The sequence below is a fragment of the Cupressus sempervirens genome, chromosome 5 (genome assembly GCF_028749045.1).
Source record: "Cupressus sempervirens isolate cs-2001-9-10 chromosome 5, ASM2874904v1, whole genome shotgun sequence".
Taxonomy (NCBI): Eukaryota; Viridiplantae; Streptophyta; class Pinopsida; order Cupressales; family Cupressaceae; genus Cupressus; species Cupressus sempervirens.
In genome coordinates this window covers 290,372,455-290,396,067 of record NC_143122.1, presented here as the reverse complement: position 1 = coordinate 290,396,067, position 23,613 = coordinate 290,372,455, and the positions used below count along the sequence as shown (strand labels likewise).

Genomic DNA, 23,613 nt, shown 5'->3' with positions numbered 1-23,613 from the left:
GCTGAACAATGGTATCCCAAGCCTAATCTTAGGGTAGGGAAGGCCTTTCTTTGAAGAGATTGTGTGCGGATACTTAAGAGTCCGTGGTTGGGAGGTTAAACCCTTGGCAATGCTTCTCCTCTCCCCTGGATGCCAAGGCTTGCACAACTCAAGGATAAGATCTACATGCAAGATAACTACATTTCAGTTATTTACTTTTATATTCTCTGCATTTTAATTTATGTATTTTGGATGGTTATTGTAATAACCACTTTTCCCGGGTTTTAACTAGCAACTAGCATATCAAAGAAATATAGTTGTTACTTCATATTCATAGGAAGACAATTGTATTAGTTATGTTCATGTGAATGAGATTAATGATTACAATAAGATAAATGGAAATTTCATAACTAACAATTGAAGACACCATCAATGAATTTAACAAGGAATTTAAAATTTACATACTATAGAATTCAAAACTGAAATCCGTCTAGATGCTTCCGCAAAACCCAGGTTAGTCCATAAATAGGAACAAATAGCTATACCATTTAATCGAAATGACAAATACCATCAAATACCACTATATCATTTAGGGTATTAAATACCATTGTATCATTTAGGGCATTGAATACTATTGCATCATTTAGGGCATCAAATACCATTGTATCATTTAGGGCATCCCTTCTCCTTACATTGCTAACTATGGCAACAACATACAGTTAGAAGATACACTCATATTCATTATCCATATAAATGAAAGATAGAAATAACAATCCATCAGATAAACCTATCTCTTGCATATAGATATATTCCATGTTCGATTGGAAGATCAATCGATCTAACTGGCTACCAATTACATTGATGAGAAAAGTTGCTTTCATTAAAGGAACTAATTGAATCGATGATATAAATCAAACCATCATATCCTCTACTTGTATAAACATCATAAAAGTAAAATACCTATTACCAACGAATGTTTGAATGCCTAACTTATCTTTGTTTGGTGCATGTCTTGACATCTTGTGGAGAGGGGAAACATTGTCAAGGGCTTAACCTCCCAGCTGTGAACCCTTAGAATATCCCCACATAATTCATTCGAGAAAAGCCCTCCCTACCCAGAATAGACATGGAGCACACTGTCCAACCACTGAGCATCTTGGTACTTAATTCCACCACTCAACTTGACAACAGGGTATATGAATAAGACAAACATGAGCTCACTTGGAAGTTCTTAGAGTTTAATTATATAATTTATCATTTATGATAGTTCTGATTTCTGTTCTTCCTTTTGTAGGGATCTCCTCCACCTCTTCACCCTCTTTCATTGGTCCTTCGAACCAGGGTAAGTCATTGGTGATCGATCATTCTGCTAAGCATGAAATTCCTCCATTAGTAGTACATTGCTGACTCTCAGCTGAAAACAAAAGATAAAAAACTCTAGCATTAAGTCATTCTTGTGATTCAAAATTCGCAAAAATATGTTTCGCAGACGTATATAGAACTGTTCATTGTGAGAGTCACATTTTGTGCATTCTGACTCATATGTGATGCTAAACAATTGGCATTTGATCATGAAAAAAAATAGAGAAGATCGACAGACATGAGTTGAGTACCTAAAGTTCGCTTGTAACATTGGAACATATTTGATAGAGGAACAATGACAGGTTTAGATCTATTATGATAATTATGGGCTTCGATTTCTGATAAATAGAAAGAAGGTAAGTGATATCAACATAACTTGCTTGATGACCAGTGAGACTTAGGAAGTCTTGACCAAGCGGCTCAAGTCATCTAAACTATAGAGACCAATGCTAGAAATCTAATACGTAGAATTCCATGAGGTAAATGGAACTCAATCTTTTAATGTATCAAAGAGAGCCGAGAGGAAAGAAAAGCTGAATGCCGTCTTCGGCAATGTGAGAAGTTTTATCTATTGAGCCATAACCCAAGGTGGCAGTTTTAAAACAAGATCACTAGCTTCTTGAGTTCATCAATTTAAAATGAAAGGGGTGCCAAACGTACTCGATGTCTCATAGAGATTTATAAGTTTGAAAAATATTAAAGAGCTCCTTTGAAAAGTTTATTAAAACAAATATATATATATATATATATATATATATATATATATATATATATATATATATATATATATTCAAAATGATGTCATCATGCTATCATTATGTCCAAGGTCGTACTTATTAAAATACTTATATCTATATATGTGTATAATTCAGAGAATTATGATTTATCATAAGCTCATCCTCTCGATATATATATATATATATATATATATGCATATGTTAATAGAGACGAGCTTAGAGATTTAATATCATGGTGGCATCATACCTTTATACATATGTGCATGCATATATATATGTAATGATGAAGAAAAAGAGGACGCCAACATAGAACAACAAAGGTAATGGTTCTGAACATGAATTTTGATAATGATAGCTATATTTTTTTTATATGTTTGACCAAGTAGCTCATGGTATTGCACAACCTACTCTTGCTTGCCTAGTCGTTTACCCTTAGCTATGGTGATTCAAGATTTATCTCTATTTGCCTAGTGATGGTGGTGCCCCTGTGCCCAATTCTTTTCTGACAATGCTTCCACCCCTTTGACATGCTCCCCTACAAGGAAATTCTCCACAATTAAATCATATTCCTCAATTTAATAATAATTACCATAACAAGTTATTAATCATAAATAATCACAACGGCTAACCTCCTTTCACTTCCCACGAATTCATGATGAATAACCAACTTTCCAAAATAGCATTAAAATATTATCATAATGGTTAGCTAGCATGCAAATCTTTATATGAAATTGTAACAATTAACCATCTTATCATTTCATATGATTGCAACTAATTTTACCTATCAACAGACTTCACATGAAACCTCAACGATTATATGAGCATTTCAAGTGGAGCCAAAATTTGGGATGTAACATACCCTCCCCCTTGTGATTCATCGTCCTCGATGAATTTTGAAATTTTAATGAACACTATAAAGGAGCATTTAAAATTGGGCTGTAACATACCCTCCCCCCTGTGTTTCATCATCCTCGATGGTCTCTGCAATTTTAGACACTAAAAGAATATTCCAAATTCAAGGTGTAAAGTAAGTAAGTAAGTGGGTTTTATAGTCTACGACACTATGCCATAGTTTTTGGGTTTACATATGGTGACAGTGATATGGGACTACCTCGTACTCTTTTTCGAGAGGCGCTACAAACGAGGCTTACATACCCTACCCCCCAGTGGGATTTGAACTTGTGACCTCTCTTTCAAGAGTACAAGTTCTCCACCACTAGGCCAACTCGGGTTGTATATATAGCATCATGAAATCATTTTATTTCAAAATTGAATCAAAATCAAGATCCATTATTCCTTTACCTTAATGCTTCCAAGAAAAAAAATGCTTGCTTGATATCATAAAATAAAAAATGAAACACACTCACCTGAGTTTACTATACTTGTGGCCACATCAGCATCATTGGAGTTGATCATGTTTTAGGATATTCTATTTCATATTCCTGTCATACTCATGTAGACACTCATAATATCTTTAGTTCAGTTCTCATATTGATATCTCATATAAGAGAATTTTTCAGTGTTCAATAATTGAGAGTAAGATAAGCATTCAAAATTGTAATTCCTCAACTAACATGTTCTAGGTCATAACTTGATCACATAATTTAAATCACTCATACATGTAATCTGGCATATGGTACTCATTAATGAGTAGATCATCCTTGTAAACTCATAGATCACCTTAAAAAGATTAGTGGCTCCGTGTTTTCCATTTATATAACCTTAGCCTTCATGCACATCTTATCACAATAACATTTCATTAGAGTAATCATCTCATGATAGAAATATACTTAATCTCTAAAACAATATAAACAACCCAGTATGTCTTGTTAGTTCCTTACCATATAAAATCAATATTGCATGTGTATTATACATGTATAGTAGTGTGTCAAAAGGTAAAAACATGATATACTATGAAAGATCATTATACATCCAATCAGGATCATTTAGGTTATGTTTAACATGGTACCAAACTATATGTATCCCAATCTCCTAGTGCTTGGGCTACATGCCCAAACGCAATTCCTGAGACAAGGTGCAACCTTGATGCTTGTATGTTTTGTCCACCATGTTCTGATTGTGGCTTAGACACTTAGTCCACAAAACTCTTACATTTCCATGGAACTCTACCTTTCATTCTGAAATTTCTTAACTCAACCCGTCCTTGGATCATGGATTGATCATAAGCATCTGAAACAAATTTACATAGGGTTCTTATCGAGTAGCTCATCCAAGCGTGCTTGCCAATCACCTGTAAATATTTGAAAATTTATCTTTCCCATTCATGTGACTTAGGCTTTCATGTCCATCTTGTCATTGTAATGTTTCAAGGAAAAACTTAAGCCAAATAAAAGTTACATCTATAAATAAACATTGATAGTTTTAGTTATGCAAGTGTTAAAATACTGGAGCACAAAATGGCCTTGTCATTTAATCAACCTTAAAAACTGTTATCATTTTCAAGTTAAAGAATTCTCAAAATCATGGTTCACAATTTTATTTTCCCTTTAGTTCAAGTTCAAAAATAGATAACAAAAATATTAACTATCATTTCATATGAATAGGAATGTAATTGCATAAAGTATAATGCCGGAAACATGCAACTGAAAAATATATCTCTAGTCACCATCAAGGTTTAGATAACACCGCATCAAGGTAATAGTAATCAGTTTGTATTGTGCAAGTCTCGACATTTGGACCTAGTTAAATCTTCTCATTCTCTACTATGAATGGCCCTCCCTCTTGGGATAAGGCACATGTACCATTTTGGTCTTGCCATTCGAGCATCCTGTTGTTAGAGTGTTTGCTCAACAATAGACAAGGTTGAGGATAAACCTCCACCGACCTTCTCCCTGTCAACTGGCACCACCAACCTCTTAGTGATCCATTTAGGCAAGCATGCCTTTAATTTACCTTGGCCAAGGATTTAGATGGGCAAATGAACAACCCGATCACCACTGCTCGACTTGCCAATCATGTCATTTTCCTTAGTTCTGATTCATCCTTACAATTTTGCAATTTATCCATTTGTCCATTTCATATGGACTATACCATCATCTTAGGATTTCCTGGCTATTTTGGATGATTCCTCGGTGTGATTTTTTTTTTCCAGCTTACATTGTAAAATATTCAGTTATGCGATATAAATCTCATTCAACATTACATTATTAGTTCCTCTAAACCAATGTTGGGCCCAAGGTTCAGTGTTGAACCCAGAGCTTTGATACCATATGTAACAACCACTTTTCCTGAGTCTTAACTAACAACTAGCATATCAAAAAAATACAATTATTACTTCATATCCATAAGTAGACAATTATATCAGCTATGTTCATGTGAATGAGATTAATGGTTACAATCAGATAAATGGAAATTTCATAACTAACAATTGAAGACACCATCAATGAATTTAACAAGGAATTTAAAATCTACATATCATAGAATTCAAAACCGAAATCCGTCTAGGGGTGCTTTTGCAAAACCCAAGTTAGTCCATAAATACCTCTTGGGAACAAATAGCTATACCACTTTATTGAAATGACAAATACCATCAAATACCATTATATTATTTAGGGCATTAAATACCATTGTAAGAATTAGGACATGAAATACCATTGTATCATTTAAGACATCAAATACCACTATATCATTTAGAGCATCAAATACCATTGTATCATTTAGGGCATCAAATACCATTGTATCATTCCTTCTCCTTACATTGCTAACTATGGGAATAACATAAAGTTAGAAGATACACTCATATTCATTATTCATATAAATGAAAGACATAAATAACAATTCCTCAGATAAACCTATCTCTTGCATGTAGATATATTCCATGTTTAGTTGGAAGATCAACCGATCTAGCTGGTTACCAATTACATTGATGAGAAAAATTGCTTTGATTAAAAGAAATAACCAAATTTATGATTTAAATCAAACCATCATATCTTCTACTTGTATAAGCTACATAAAAGTAAAATAGTTGTTACAAACAAATGTTTGAATGCCTAACTTATCTTTCTTTGGTGCATGTCTAGACATCTTGTGGAGAGGGGAAACATTGTCAGGGGCTTAATCTCCCAACCATAGACCCTTAAAATATTCCCACATAATCTCATTCGAGAAAGACCCTTCATACCCAGAATAGACATGGAACACATTGTCCAGCGATTGAGCATCCTGGTACTTAATTCCACCACTCGACTTAACAACAGGGTATATGAATAGGACAAACATGAGTTTACTTGGAAGTTCTTAGAGTTTAATTATATAATTTATCATGTATGATAGTTTTGATTTCTGTTCTTCCTTTTGCAGGAATCTCCTCCACCTCTTCACACTCTTTCATTGGTCCTTCCGACCAGGGTGAGTCCTTGGTGATCGATCATTTTGCTAAGCATGAAATTCCTCTATTAGTGGTACATTTTTGACTCTCAGCTGAAAACAAGAGATAAAACAACTCTGGCATTAAGTCGTTCTTGTGATTCAAAATTCACAAAAAGATGTTTCACAGATGTGTATAGAATTGTTCATAATGAGAGTCACGTTTTGTGCATTCCGACTCATATTTGATGCTAAACAGTTGGCATTTGATCATGAAGAAAAACAGAGAAGATAGATAGACATGAGCCGAGTACCTAAACTTCACTTGTAACATTGAAACATATTTGATAGAGGAACAATGACAAGTTTGGATCTATCATGATAATTATTGGCATCGATTTTTGATAAGAAGAAAGGAGGTACGTGATATTAACATAACCTGATTGATCATTAGTGAGACTCAAGAAGTCTTGACCGAGCGGCTCAAGTGGTCTGAACTCTAGAGACAGATGTTAGGAATCTGATACATAGAATCTTGTGAGGTAATGAAACTCGATCTTTTAATGTATTAAAGAGTGCTAAGAGGAAAGAAAAGCTGAATGATATCCTTGACAATGTGAGAAGTTTTATATATTGAGTCGTGGCCCAAGGTGGAAGTTTTAGAATAAGATCATTGGTTTCTTGAGTTCATCAATTTAAAAGGAAAGGGGCGCCAAATGTACTTGATGTCTCTCATAGAAATTTATAAGTTTGAAAAATATTAAAGAGCTCCTTTGAATATATATATATATATATATAATTTTCAAAATGATGTCATCACACTATCATTATGTCCAAGGTCATACTTATTAAAATACATATATCTATATACGTGCATAATTCAAAGAATTATGATTTATCTTACCTCATATCCTCTCGATATATATATGCTTGTATATATTTATACATATGTTAGTAGAGCCGAGCTTGGAGATTTCATATCATGGTGGCATCATACCTTTATATATATATATATATGTATGTATGTATGTATGTATGTATGTATGTATATATATATATGTATATGAAGAAAAAGAAGACACTAACATAGAACAACAAAGGTAATGGTTCTGAACATGAATTTTGATAATGATAGCTATATAGTTTTTTATATGATTGACCAAGTGGCTCATGGTATTGCCCAATGTACACTCTTGCTTTCCTAGTCGTTTACCCTTAGCCATGGTGATTCAAGATTTATACCTATTTGCCTACTGATGGTGGTGCCCTTGTGCCCAATTCTTTTCCGACAATGCTTCCACCCCTTTGACGTGCTCCCTACAAGGAAATTCTCCACAATTAAATCATATTCTTCAATATAATAATAATTACCATATTTATCACAATGACTAACCGCCTTTTCACTTCCCATGAATTCATGATGAATAACCAACTTTCCAAAATAGTATTAAAATATCATCATAATAGTTAGCTAGTATGCCAATCTTCATATGAAATTATAACGATTAACTATCTTACCATTTCACATGATTGTAACTAATTTTATCTGTCAATAGACTTCAAATGAAACCTCAACAGTTATATGAACATTTCAAATGGAGCCAAAATTTGAGATGTAACAGTTATTATCGTTAAGTTAATTTCTCTTTTTTTGATAAAGAATCAGTTAAATCTGTTATTCCTTTTTTTCTTTGAATATATATGTTGAGATGAAATGGTATTTCATGTGTAAATGATCCTATAGTTGTTATAACTGTCCTTATGAATCTGAAAGGAAGTGTTATTTTCTTATTTGTGTGGGGATACTTAAGGGTCCACGGTTGGGAGGTTAAGTCCTTGTTGGATGCTTCTCCTCTCTTCGGGATGCCAAGGCTTGCACAACGCAAGGATAAGATCTACATACAAGATAACTACATTTCGGGTATTCACTTTTATATTCTCTGCATTTTAATTTATGTATTTTAGATGGTTATTATAGAAGTTAGTTTCTCTTTTTTTGGATTAAGAATCAGTTAAATCTGTTATTCCTTTTTTTTCTTGAACACACACTCACACACACACATATATATATATATATATTGAGATGAAACGGTATTTCATGTGTAAATGATCCTATAGTTGTTATAACTGTCCTTGTGTATCCGAAAGAAAGTGTTATTTGTATATCTTAATCCATTAAAATAGGTTTGGGAAATTTAGCATGTTACATCCTCTGCGAATTTTGCATTAGCAAAGTGGGACTCGTGTATTTCTTGTTGTTTACTTGCTATTCTATTACCTTCTTGAGTCCACTTAATTTATCATTGATGTTGGCTAAAGCCGAGTGGATTCTTTTCTCTGGGGATATGTTTATCAAGAACAATCTTCCTTCTACTATAAGTTTTGAAAGGCTTGAAAGGAATATAAATACATCTGCAATATTAGAAGAAATGGGGGTCAATAAATAGAATCTGCAAGGAGCTTCGTACTTTTCCTGAGCTAAATTTCTAAAGTTGACCATCATCTCTCCTAACTGATGTCATATATAAAATTGCTTATGATCTTTCCACGTAGAATGCAAAACATAGGATATATTTGTGACCCATGACAGTGAATGTATTGAAAGCTGCCAGACTCAAGAAGTTGGTTCTGCTTATCACCATTGAAGGATGATCTCATTTGCTTTCCAACAGAAATAGGCAAGCTAGGATCAACGTGGAAGGAGTAGATGCCAGCTCATCCATATAAATGCCATCAGCAGTTGTCTATCCACTCATTTGTATTGTATTACAAATGTTGGAGACCCATCCTCACTGAACCATCATGGTGTGTAGAATGAATGAGAGTATGACTGGAGAATCATCAAATCTATCTAGATGTTGCAAATTACTATCTGGTGTGTCAGAATATGCCTCAAATGACACTTGAAACTCTTCATGAGGTCAGAACATTCTGTTTTCAATGGGAAAGGAAATAGTAGTGAACACATAATGTGAGTAAGGCATCTGTTCAGCCATTGGTGACAAGAAAAAGTTCCACTGTCATCATTGAAAGGTGTTTGATGTTAGTTAAAAGAACTGTTAGGAGCTTCTAGCTCTGATTGTGGATGCAACGACTATGTGTAAATGTCGAAAGAGAATATAATGTACATTTATCAGGATCTGATTATGATGGTGCACCGTGCAGTCCCGTGGGGAACAAAATATTGTTAGTGGAAGAATGACTGTGAGCCGGTCATCAAAAGGCATGTTTTTCTTTTGTCCTCCGGAGCATGACACAAGAAATGCATTGGAGGCCTGTAGGAAAATTTTGAACTCATCTTTAGGATATGTACCCCATAATTTTACTGTAGGTGATGGGTTCAATAACTGCTGAGTTTGAGTAGAGATGCATACAGAGTACCATAGAAATTGAATGGATCCATCCCAGTCTAAGGAAATGACTACCATATTCTGTTTGATTGTCCATTTGCAAACTTCTTTTGAAAAGTGTTTGGGTTTGCTGGAAGGGACAAGAAATTGGGAGCATTCCTTGGTCTTTGCTTTCTGCTCAAGAGGTTGCTGGGATGTGGAAATATGGAATCTGCTGTTTAGTCCTTGCATATAGGTTGGAATTCTTAGTTACTGGAATCCATTGTAATTGGAGCCTCTCTGGTGTAGGCATCCATGATGAGATAAGGCGGCATATCTGGCAAAGTGTAACAATTTAGTTTGCAGCAAGAAGTGTTCAATAGGTTAATTTGCAATTCTGTTGCAATTCGTTTGGCAGCCTTATTATTAGTGTGAAGTTTGAATATTCTGAATTACTAGTGCAAAGCATCTTTGCAATAAACTTGGTGCGTTTGATGACATAATTAGATGAATCTATTGTTGACACGTTTGTCAGTTTGGATGATGATAGTTTTAGGGTCAACTTTAATCATTATACTTGTAATTTCCATTTCTGTGGGGATCCTCGTGTAACCTTTAAAAAGCTGTCATATTGTTTCTTAATACTCTTAGATATTGCATGCATGTAGCCACCAGTTTTCCTTTTGCCCGCCTTACAAAGTTTCATCCTCAAAGGTTTCATCAAACTAGAGCATTGTCCAGCTTGAGGGAGTGCAATCCAATAGGGTTTAGACTTTAATCATTAGGAACTTGTGAGGATAATACACTTTACTTGATCTGTTGTGCACTATAATGAAGTCCAATAAGTCAAGGATGAATCTAACATCTCCATTCCTGCCAGCATAGGTGAAAGAAATAGACTATAGAGTCTAGATAATCGACTCCTTGGAGTTGTCATTATTGAAACTTTTGGTCTTTTAGTTACCTAAACACAGACCACAAATCATTTTTGTAGTGATTTTGTTGATAAGCTTAAGAGCTGGTATAATGCCATTATATTGACCCTAATTCTTGAGTCTACAAGTGCATCAACTCCTCAACTTGAATGAAACATTGTAGCAAAGCAAGTGCTAAGTTGTTGACATATGGAGCAATAGATGAGTAGATGCAGCGTTTTTTCCTGATTTCTGAGACATTTGGTCTGCTTGGTCCTAAGAAATCTCTCTTTTTAAAGTTGGTTCTATGGTAAGATTCTCTCATGCAAAGGAGTTCACTGAAAGCATTTGAGAGACTTCCATAGTGTGCACAGAGCTCATTTGTGTCTTCTACAGATTAGTTGTTTGAAGGATCTTATAATTTGAAGAGGCAGTATATTCTCCCACGGGAGATGTGAATCTCTCTGAGAGGATCCTCATTTGTTTAAAGTGTGCATGTCAGTGATCATTGAGTGATTGGAGTAGAAATATCTGCTGATGAGGGTCATTGTAGGGTTCTTTTATTAGTGTTTCCAATTACGTTTCCCTATTACAGAGAGAGACAGAAGAGGACTGGCATTCAAGAATGAGAATAGAAAGTCCCACTATTAACCTTTTTCAATAACCTACTTATTCAGTGGCACCCCAACATGACCCAAGTATCCAAGAAAATAAAATTAATCAATGCCTACCAACACTCGGGTGCCCATGTACTTCATTCTATTATGTTTGAAAATAACACACTAAATCATAACATTCTCCCACTTGGTATTTACATCGCAATGACACAATAGTAAATACAGAATGGATTAGGTACGAAAAGAGGCAAGGCCCATATAGCCCTCCTAAACCAACAACACGTATCTATACCCATTATTTTTGTAACATAATCTAGAACATTATCAGAAGTGTCCAACTTTTATACCATGACTTTACCATTCTCAACCATCTCCCATCAAAGTCATATTGAATATGTATGTGCTTAGTACAGGCATTGTACATGAAATTCTTGCAGTTGAAGCCAATAGGTAAAAACAACCTTTGCAACCATACCGCCTCTTGCAATAAAAACCAATGCTTGAACACAAACTTTGTAGTACGACTAATAAAAGAACCCTACAAATGTTATTGGAAGCGCTAATAAAAGAACCCTACAATGCTTGAACACAAACGTGATTCTGTAAATGGAGTTGAATATTATGATGAAGAGTGATTTCTATATTATCAGTATTGGGGATACATAAGTGGTCCTATGGGTGCAATGGTTGTACTTATTTGATAAATATGAACAAAGCTATCAAACAAAATAAGAAGATAGTACGACATGGTTTATCTAATAGTTGACTGATGACAATTTCAACCAAAAGGATGGAGAAAGCCTTTCATAGAGATCAAGTGGCATGGGCAATTGAATGTTTAATTAGAAACACAAGTCCTTCGAAGGATGGGAGCTCTTACAATGTGGAAATTCCGTCTATTTTGGACCAGCATAACGAGGTTTTCAAAGACATTCCTCCTGGAAAACCACTCGATAGAGGCTTCCAACATATAATTAAGTTGGAGGAGGGAGGAAAACTAGTTATAACTAGTTGTAACATACTATTTTTCCTATCTAAAATTAAGATTTATATTATCATTAAAATACATTGCTTTCCATATTCACATCAAGGACAATTATAAGAGATATGTTACATATTCACATGAAAAGAGGAATTAAAGGCTATAATAGAATTATGAATTAACCTTAACTAACAAATGAAAGAGTATTCATAACTAATTATTTACTTGATGGAAAGAGAGATCATTCAACAACAATTAACTGAACTTGATTTAGTATATAAAAGAATAATACCCGATAATTGTGAAGCCTTAAGAAGTAGATCTTGACTGTCTTTCGCAAGTCTTGGCATTTGGTAGAGAGGAGAAGCATTGTCAAAGGCTTAACCTCCCTACCGTGGACCCTAAGTATCCCCACACAATCACAATTGAGAAAGGCCCTCCTTGCACAGGATTAGGCATGGGACACCACTTGTCCTGCCACTTGAGCATCCTGGTGTTAGAGTGTCAGTTGTACAATCAGCTAGGCTATGAAGTCCTTTCCATCAGCCCATCTATCTGACTGCAAGCTATCCTAACCTGTAGTGATCATAGTGGCAAACATGCCACTAACCTACCTTGGCCAAGGGTTTTTGTTGGCACTTTGTACCCGATCACCCACCGCTCTACTTTACAAATAAGACTTAAGCCTATTGACTAGCATGAGTTGACTCGATTTAATTATATTCGTTTATGTTTATTGACTAATTAGTTTAGAACTCATTTTCCACCTTTGTCTTGCATGTTATCTCCCACTTTCAATTGTTATCAGCCTACACCCTTCATCTCAACCTTGCTGGCCTTCCTTGAGGAATCCTGGTGTGGCTGTCCACGATTCTTAATTAAAATCTGCTCATTATATACATGATTTCTGTTACATCCCAATTTTTGACCCAATTTAAAATGTTCATATAGACATTGAGGTTTCACACGAAGTCAGTTGGCAGTTGAAATTTGTTATAATCATGTGAGTTGGTAAAATGGTTAATCGTTATAATTTCATATGAATATGACATGCTAAGTTAATCGTTATGTTGACATTTTAAAGCTATTGTAGATAGTTGGTTACTTATCATGAATTCATGGGAATTGAAAAGGCAGTTAACCGTTATGATCATCTATGGTTAACAACTTGTTATGGTAATATGATTTAACTACGGAGAATTTCCTTGAAGGGAGCACGTCAAATTGGTGGAAGCATTGTCAGAAAAAAATTGGGCACAGGAGCATCACCTTCACTAGGCAAATGGGTATGAATCTTGATACACCATGGTTGAGGACCTAGCGACAGCATAACATGATACACACATTGGACACACATGAGCTATTGGATAATCTTTAAAATATTTTAAACATTTTAACTTATTCAAAATGTATACCTTTATTGGATTATGGTTGACATTTCCATCACTTGATTATAATGCATATTTATGTACGTGCACATAGATATAAAAATAAAAGTGACACCATAGTATTATTTTTATACAAGATTTTATCTATTTAATATGTACATTTAAATGTGTGTACAAGAAGATAAAATAATCTTCCAAATGAAACATGTATTTAGATATACATATTTAAAACGTATGACCTTGGATAAACATTTAACATGATGCCATCTTAATAAATATATTTACGTGCAAGTAAATAAATATGCTTATAAATTATCCTTTTGATTTATAGCCTTCAAGTTTTTTTTCCATAGTTATTATTTTCTTTTAGAGGACAAAATGTACACTTGGCAAATGATATTGGTGATTCAAGAAGACAAATCTTTTAACTCTTTATGCGTTACAGCTTCTTGGAAGCCTTTGATATATCGAATGTGTCTTTATTTGTGGAAGCCGAGAGAAGCCAGAGACAGGATTTGATTTCTCCCTCCACACAATTTACCTCTAAAATTCTTGTTACGTTTTTTTCCTTCAAATTTACCTCAGCTGAAAGTCGAGATTGATTATCACTCTCGGATTTGCATTTGGATTGCTTTCGTGAAGGAACTAGTTGTTAGCATCAAGCCAAGGCTCACTTTTCTTCAAATTTGACTAGGTTATGTGGTTGGCTTCCCATATCCGATTGATACATGTTTTTATTTAATTACTACTGCATTTGTATTTACAGCAGTAAGGAATATTTCCATGAAATGCTGTATTTCATCCATGTTTGATATCACCGAATAGGTTCTCAATGAGTCTAACCTTTCTGTGCTAAGACAAGACCGATTACACATGATAAGTTCTTACATCTCTGTTTACTGAAGAATTTCTAGAATCGAACTATTTTATTTTCTTTCCTTACAAGCCATTAAGATCATTTTCAAGTCATAGAAACTATGATATGATGTACTGGAATATGTGATATTCTTACACTAGCTGAGATTCAGGAGAAAGAATTGGATTACTCTAACACTTGGGACTCACCTGACTGTATGGCCAAGGAAGAGGGTGAAGAGGTGAGGGAGAGAAATCTGCAATAACATGAAACAGAATAAGATGTGACATAACAATTATTTATTATTTTAAAATGAATCATTTAATAGCTCATGCATGCCCAATTCATTCTCTGTTGTCAAGTTGAGTGGTGTGAATAAGTACCAGGACGCTCAGTGGCTGACAAGGTGTTCAATGTTTATTCTGGGTAGGGAGGGCTTTTCTAGTTAGAGAAAGTGTGGGGATAAGTTCAAGGTCTGTGGTTGGGTGGTTAAGCTCGTGACAATGTTTTCTCTCTCCACAAGATGTTAGGAGGTGCATTAGACGAAGACAAGTTAAGCATTCAAACTTTTATTGGTAATAAGTAAATTACTTTTTTATGTTTTGGATTTGATTATATCATCATTCCAGTTATTTTCCTTTATTGAAAGCAACTTTTTTCGTCAATATAATTGGTAACCAGTTAGATTGGTTTATCTTCCAACTAAACATGAAATATAACTATATGCAAGAGTTAGGTATATCTGATAGAGTGTTATCTCTATCTTCATTTATTTGAATAATGAATATGAGTGTATTTTCCTAATTGAATGTTATTGTCTTAATTGATATAGTGGTATGTGATGCCCTAAATGATGCAATGGTAATTGATGCTCTAATTGATATAGTGCTATGTGATGCCCTAAATGATCCAATGGTAATTGATGTCCTAATTGATACAGTGGTATTTGATGCCCTAGATGATTTATTGGTATTTGTCATTACGATAAAATAGTATAACTATTTGTTCCTTAAGAGGTATTTTATGGACTAACATGGGTTTTTGTAGAAGCATCCCTAGACGGTTTTCGGTTTTGAATTCTACAATATGTAGATTTTAAATTCCTTGGTAAATTCATTGATGGTATCTTCAATTGTTAGTTCTAAGATTTTTGATCAACTGATTGTAATCGTTAATCTCTTTCACATGAACATAATTGATATAACTGTCTTCCTATGAAAGTGAAATAATAACTGTATTTCTTTGATATGTTAGTTGTTAGTCAAGACCTGGAAAAAGCGAACATTACAATTTCTTTTCCCATCGTGGGCCTTTAACAGATATAGAAATAAAAGTTCATGGCTCTTTCCTAACAATTTATTAACTCTCTAATGATGCCTTTCTTATCTTAGAGGCATATGGATGATACCTTAGTATAAGTATTGCACAAAGCTAATATTTTTCCTCAATTATTTAAGTCTTGAAAGAAAAGTCATGGATGTATACAACAAATGAATCGGAAAAATTGCATATACTTAGGCCATCAAATCTATGTAAACAAATCATTCAATTTTGGACTTTAGTTCATCTGGCTCTATTTATATTATTAAAGTTCCTTCATACTACGAGTTGAATCTTAGAGCCTTCAATCATAATAAACAAGAAAAGAGAAGTGCAAAAGAGATGCACGACCTTGTTAATAAATTAGAGGTAATGTCAATCTTGACTGCTTGGTAGAAGCTTGCTAATGCCTGGCATGACTCCCTGACTGTGCAAATCAGAATTTCCAGTTGTGGCCATGAGCACTAGTATAAGAAAAGACAGGCTCGAAATGATATGTAGTTGTTAGTAATATATATCGCAGGTGTAGAAGAGAGATATAAATAGGGAGTTGCAAGGGTTGGCTCTTTCTCAAAAGGACATAGATCGCATATGAAGAGCTAATCACGGGCAATAGAAGCAATTGTAGGTATGAAAGCATTCATTAGTATGGAAGCAAACACAAACATGAAAGCATTCACCAAGATGGATGCAAATTGCAGATAGGAGTTAATCACAACATGCATGCAAATCACCGATAGGAATAGCTAATTGATCTTGCGTGCCTTGAACATGCTGGCTTCACAAAATATACTCTCCTGAATGGAGTTACGAGCAAGATAATAGAAAGGTGGCAAAAAGGGGTTACACTCTTGACTGAATATTCAAACCCACAATAATTAAAAGGCCGATAATAACAGAAGGCCAATGGAAACATTGACATAAGATGGAAATATTAATATCTTTATCTATCATTTTTTATTATAATGGTTCCTATTATAGTTACGTATATTTGTAAGTGTATGTACACACACATATATATACATGTAATATTCTAAATATACATATTTTGTGTATACATTATATTTGAATTTTTACATATACATGTACATCATATTTGAACATACATATACATACTTATATGTGTGTACATGTACAAATATACGTAAGTACTGCGGGTACCATTATACTAGAACATGTCTGATATAGCAAGAAGGATTAACCCGTTCTTAAAGATAACAATTGTTCTTAGTTTGTGTCATGCTTAGTGAATACTTTTCATCTTATTAAATGTGTCACTTGGTTAGCTCATGGTGATCACTCAGTATACCCTTGCTTGCCTAGTCCAGTTTTCCCTTGACCAAGGTGGTTTAGGACTCATACGTGTTAGCTCATTGGGAGGTGGTGCCCTCATGCACTTTCTCTCTCTAGCGATGCTTCTCCCCTTAGTCGCGTTCTTGCAAAAAGAAATTGACCCCCGGTAATAACATATTTCCAAGTCATTTTAATCAAAATTTAATAATCATTTTGCTAAACCATTCCCATTCATATAACATCTTAATGAAACCAATATTTCTATTTTGTCATGAATCATAACAAATAACCAACACTTCCATTTCACACAAACCCATCACGAACAACTAACACTATGAAACCAAAATGAATAATAAATTTAACCAACCAACTCAATTTCGGATGAAGTCTTAACAGCTATATAGAATGTTTATAATTAAGCAAAAATAGGGATGTAACATTACTCCATAGGGTATATAAGGAAGAGATAGCGAAGGCAATCAAGGATCTATTGGAGATGCTAACATAACAGTGCAGGGCATCTCTTCCCATCTGGTTTATTGGAAAGTATATCCATGGATTTCATTACAGGGTTGCCAAGGCTTTAGGGTAAGGATTGTATGTATGTGGTTGTTAATGAGCTCACAAAGTAGGCATGCTTTCATGCCACTGTTTCATAATTCAAAGCTCCACAAGTGGCTGACTTTTTTATTAGAGAAATTTAAGATTTCATGGCTTTCCATAGAATATTCAAATTTGTAAGTGATAGGGACAGCAGGTTCTTCAGCTTGTTTTGGCAAGAGCTCTTTTGTTTGACTGTTATCAAGTTGACACCAAGTACTAGCTATCATCCACAAACTGTTGGGCAAACAATGAAAGTGAGGAATAGAGGACCACTAAGGAACTATGTTGCAAGGCAGGAGACAACTTGTATCAAGTGGTTGCATTAGGGGAATATTGAATATGTCAATTGGTATGACTCCCTTTAATGCCCTTTATGGTTATGATGCTACTTCATTCATGCACTTGATTCTTTTGGATAATAGAGTGCCGAATGCAAAATATATAGTTGAAAAAAATGGATATCTTGGAATCCCTAAATGAAATTTTGCACAAGACTCAAAATCAGAAAAATTTGTATGCTGATAGGTGTGTTCTCTTGTAAAGAGGCACAACAAGTTTGGTGAAACCCTGAAATTTTCGAGACGTGCTTATAATTTATCAAGAATGACTCTGTAGGTAGAAGAATGAGCTGTCTTGAGTTGACAATCGATGTAAATGTCAATATTAATGTTATAATACTATACTAATGATTTTGCTGTATTATTTTGTTAGTAATAAGTATTAGTTGTAAGTGACCTAAAATTAGTATTATGTAGGACTTACAAAAACATATGTAAGGATTTGTGATAAGCCATGACCTGACTTCTGTCAGGCTGTTGTAGAATTTATACACTGAGAAGTTCTTGGATATATATTTAACAATTCAGACATTGTGTTTTCTTATTAATTGTGCATTTTATGGTTCAATTAATTTCTCCCTGCAACTAGGGCTTGTCATGTAAAAACGGTGTGAGGCCACAATAAAATGACTAAAGATGAGAGTTCTACATGAATGAAGATGCCTTATAATTAAGGATGTTAAATGAAAGTTTATCAGACAAGAGACATTGAACATGAGAAAGCCAGTTAGTGTGTGATAAGAATGATTATAGAAGATTGTTGAAATACAAAGGGAAGAAAATCCTGTTGCCAAGGATATATATTTTGCATTTTACTGTAGCTTGTATGAGAATTTTCATGCCCATGTAGAAAACGATTCGCTATGTTAACTGCCACATTAATTTGGGTAGAATAGTCTGCATCCAGGATTGTGCCCTGGGAGAATTTTACAGTGTAGTTGCAGATCCCTCTCAAAGGCTATAACATTGATAAAATGTTTGACGTAATTAGATTGGCTGTTTTAAGAAACTCTTCGTAGTGTTTTGCATATTTTTTCATTCTTTTTAGGATAGTAATTTGTATTTTTAATCTAAGCAAATGTTGATCACAATGTTCATTTTTACACAGGATCTAAGGAAGCATCTTAAGCTTGAACCATTCATAATATTAGACGAGATTGTGGACAAAGAAGAGATACAGCAAAGGGCAGTGGTAAGAAGTAATTCTCGAGTCAAAGAAACTGAAAATAGCTTCCTAAGTAGTTTGAACAAGCCTTGTCATCTTTGTAATTTTGCAGGTGAATGAAGACTGTCCTAAGTGTAAACATCCACAACTAGAGTATTACACCAGACAGGTATAATTATTTACACCCCTACATTTCATTTTTCAAACATTACCATTTTGGGTTGTATTTCATTTACAGGTTTCAAGAATTTCTGTATCATACCACATTTAACCTATATTGCAGTTACGGTCTGCGGATGAAGGACAAACTGTGTTTTATGAGTGTCCAAATTGTCGATATAAATTTGGACTCAATACTTAGTCTGCTTATTTCAGATTTCCGTGAGTCTGCTTCCTATAATCAGTAATTTATTTTATTTGCAATTTTCTTAATGTAATGATTAGAATTGCAGTTTGCTCACATATGTCAACTTGATGTTTCAGTCTTCTCAGTATTCAATTAAAAAAGTTACCAATGACAGTGCACATTTATGTACTGTACTTAGTTGTTTTTAATAATTGTTTACAGTTACCCGTTCTTCAGCAGCACTCAAGTTTAAAAGTGATGCAAACAAAACCAAAACATTGTATTTTGTCCAGTGCACTTCTGTAAAATGATCTCTTTTTAAAGCGATTTTCTGATGTTTTGTTGGTAATTGCGGGTGGGTACATATTCATTTCAGCACATTCAATGTCACTTTGCAAAACATCTTTCATATTTAGCCCATGGATTTCATTTTCAAGTTAAGCTATATTCGATGTTGTGATGAATGGTCCTATGTATTCATTTTTCATTATTGCTTACAATAATACAAAGAGAATCTGAAGAACATGTTAAAATAATAATACACATATTGCATTTTGCGACACAAGTTTTAAGACTTAAGTAGCCTAGATTATGAGGTTTCGGCATCTCCCAGGCTTCTGAGTAACGGTTGGCTAACAAATTGCCTTACTTCTGTTAAGTTGGCAGTGTTACACTTAGAACCTTAAAAAAACTATTTGAGATATTAATGTAAATGGTTGACCTTTGTGAAGCAAATTAAGAAAACTTTCCTCATATCTTTGCGGCTAGAGGATAGCTCCATAATGACTTCCGCAATTTTAACATTCACCTTAGCCTTGTGGGGATATTGCTTGACAACCTAGAAGGCTTTATAAAACTATTATTTTTTAACTCCAACTAGAATCCAAATTTTTAATTTGACCAACACGTTCTAAGTAATCACTCTTCCTAGATGCAAGTGCCCTAAATGATCAGCCTTTTATTTTTAATTTTTAATTTAAATTTGTTCCTGATTAGCTTTTAAAAATAATATTTGGGCTCATTATGGAAGCTTTCAAGCTCCAGAATTCAGTCCTGGAAAATTGTAAGATGCAGGGGAGATATCTAATGTCGGGAAATAGATCAATTGCCAGGTTTGTCTACAATGATAAATGCATTTTTCCTAAATTGGTGGATCATTTTATTGTGTTACATTAAGGAAACGGATGCAAAGAATGCTTTTATATAACAGATGTGACTCTTTTGGGTGTGATACTTAAATAATTGACCAAGATAAATATTAATTGTCAATTGGTAGTTCACAAATATTCAAATAAGTCATATCATATATGTCTATGTTCATGATTCTAATGAAAAACAAAAGATCATTACAATTATAAAATGTTATTCTTGATTCATCATTCAGAACCATAAGTATTATCAAAAAAATCATCGTTTGGGTGTATGTGTATACAAAATTAAATCAATTGTGATACTTAATCATTGACCAAGATAAATATTAATTGCCAATTGGTAGTTCACAAATATTCAAATAAGCCATAATTCTTGATTCATCATTCAAAACCATAAGTATTATCAAAAAAATCATCGTTTGGGTGTATGTGTATACAAAATTAAATTAATTGTGATACTTAATCATTGACCAAGATAAATAAATATTAATTGCCAATTGGTAGGTCTCAAATATTCAAATAAGCTATATAATATATGTCTATGTTCATGATTCTAATGAAAAACATAAGATTATTACAATTATGAAATGTTATTCTTGATTTATCATTTAGAACCATAAGTAATATCTAAAAAATCATTGTTTAGGTGTGTGTATACAAAATTAAGTCAATTGTGATACTTAATCATTGACCAAGATAAATATTAATTGCCAATTGGTAGTTCACAAATAGTCAAATAAGCCATATCATATATGTCTATTCATGATTTTGATGAAAACAAAAGATCATTACAATTATAAAATGTTATTCATTTTTCATCATTCAAAATCAGAATTATTGTCAAAAAAAATGTCTTCATCATCAACTCTTGCATTTTTAGGATCATTAGAACCAAAATTAGTTCACTTGCACTTGATGTACCATGTATGGGCATGTAATCATCATCATCATAAGCAGTAGTGAGTCTTAGTTAGATTCTCAATGATTGTACCCAAATTTGCACACTTAGGGACTACCTTCTTAAGCTTCATCGCCAAATCCTTGTAGTTTGGATTCTTATGCTACAGAAGACAGAAGTTAGTATGAATATAAACCAAGTCTTCAACATTTTTTGAACCTAAACAATTACAGTTCATTGAATTGATAAAGGAGTATGTACTCTAATTTCATTCAACAACAAAATGACATGCAACCTAGATAGTTTTCACAAAATTAAAAATAAAAATGCAAAGTAAACTACAGAATGTTAAGTACGAAATTGTAGAATACAAGGGGTAAAAAAAATTACTTTTGAGAAGATCTTAATTGCAAAAGGTGGAGGAATGAAAGCGGTTGACCATGGAGGTACCACCATCTCACAACTTCCATGTCATATTAGTCATTAATAATTGTTGGAGTTTTGACTTTTTTTAGGCCAAGAAACCAAATCTTGTCTTGACTTCTTTTTGCACTTCTTTATTTGTGAAAAGTCTATGAAACCCATTAGCAACTTTTTCGCCTTTATATGTTGATAATCTTCCTGATATAGAAGTACTTTCTTCGTGCTATAGTACCTCCTAGATAGGGCATATGCAAGGAGGTGCAATGGGGTGGTCAGCATTTTGCAACAATGATGAATGATTGTTTCTATCTTATTATTTAAAGTTTTACAATTTATGCGGTCTTCCTCTTGTTTTTGTATTGCAATTTTTACCGTCTCTACCATTGTGTCCATGCCATCATAAAAATCCCCTCAAAAAAGGTGCATATGTATTGGTAAAGTGGAGCATAGTCATGATAGGCTCGATGAATTCCAATACATGTTGCATGAGTCCACCAATTGTAATCAAAGATTAATTCTTGACCTTTTTGGCTATCTCTGAATGTGAAGCCTTCCAATCTCCCTATTGGTTGGAAATAACCATTTGCCTAAGTGCCTCTTGCACCCAAAAAAGAAGTTGTTATATACCAATAGTATGAAATTCAAATTGGGTCACAACCACCTAAGTTAATATCAATGTCAATATGTACAATTTGATAATTGAACACGACATAAAATTTATTAAAATTAAATGAATAAGTTGGTAATCACCTTTAACAACTCCAATTTCGAGAAAGTATAGAATATTGATTGTGATATTTGGTGGTTCATATGTTTGATTGCACCATTTATAGTCATGTTGATGCAACTCTTGCATATGAGTGCATGAGATGTTACTAGGTGCATATAAGCATAGACCAAATCTTCTTGGAAGAGGGTGTCATGCCCAAAATATAGGGCAAAAACACACAATTTTTATATATTTTTAAAATAATTAATTTAATATATAAATGCATGCTACACAGAAGAACCTTATGGAAAGTTTGACCGACTGATTAAAGTGAGTTTCAAATACATATCATTAAAATGCAAAGTTGACATCTCAACACACTATACGGGTTCAAGACCCTAAGTCCTAATGCTAGAGGAACACTTAGTTCAGGTTGAATGAGTCAATTAGTTAAACATTAGGTTCAAATTACAAGGATACGACATTAAGTTCAAGATACATTTGAGGGTTTCCAAGTTCTCAAATTTATTTTGAGAAAGTTAGGTATAGTTTTAATAGAGTCTGGATCATAAGATTCATCTTTTGACATGAGGCTAGAAAACACCACAACTTTGACACAATCGAGCTTAACCCTATTTAACGATTAAGGAAACCTTGCTTAATTATATTTCATTTCACAACATTATTTAGGTAATAACATAAGTTTTCATTAGGCTGAGATGATACCTAAATTCATTTCATTATACTAATTCAAAATCTTGGGTGAACTAGTTCTGCATCGTAAGGAAGTTGACCTACCACCATAATACTTGATCTCTATTACTATCATAACCTATCAGAATGAGATCAAAACATTAAATATTCATCAGTGAATTAG

General features: G+C 33.7%; 1 protein-coding gene across 6 annotated transcripts in view; it reads left to right on the top strand.

Annotated features, from left to right (window-relative positions):
- Nucleotides 1-19,904, top strand: part of LOC149555718 (DNA-directed RNA polymerase I subunit RPA12-like) — a 33,689-nt gene extending 13,785 nt beyond the window's left edge. For 3 of the 6 annotated variants that reach the window (XM_089829842.1, XM_089829844.1, XM_089829845.1), the window contains exons 4-6: nucleotides 19,153-19,236; nucleotides 19,322-19,378; nucleotides 19,493-19,904. In XM_089829842.1, the coding sequence (XP_089685968.1) occupies nucleotides 19,153-19,236; nucleotides 19,322-19,378; nucleotides 19,493-19,570 (219 nt within the window). In that variant the 3' untranslated portion in view covers nucleotides 19,571-19,904. Of the gene's footprint in view, nucleotides 1-6,349; nucleotides 6,447-8,215; nucleotides 8,326-19,152; nucleotides 19,237-19,321; nucleotides 19,379-19,492 lie in introns of those variants that run through there. The other 3 variants (XM_089829841.1, XM_089829840.1, XM_089829843.1) reach the window with 3 other exon arrangements.
- Nucleotides 19,905-23,613: the final 3,709 nt, after the last annotated feature.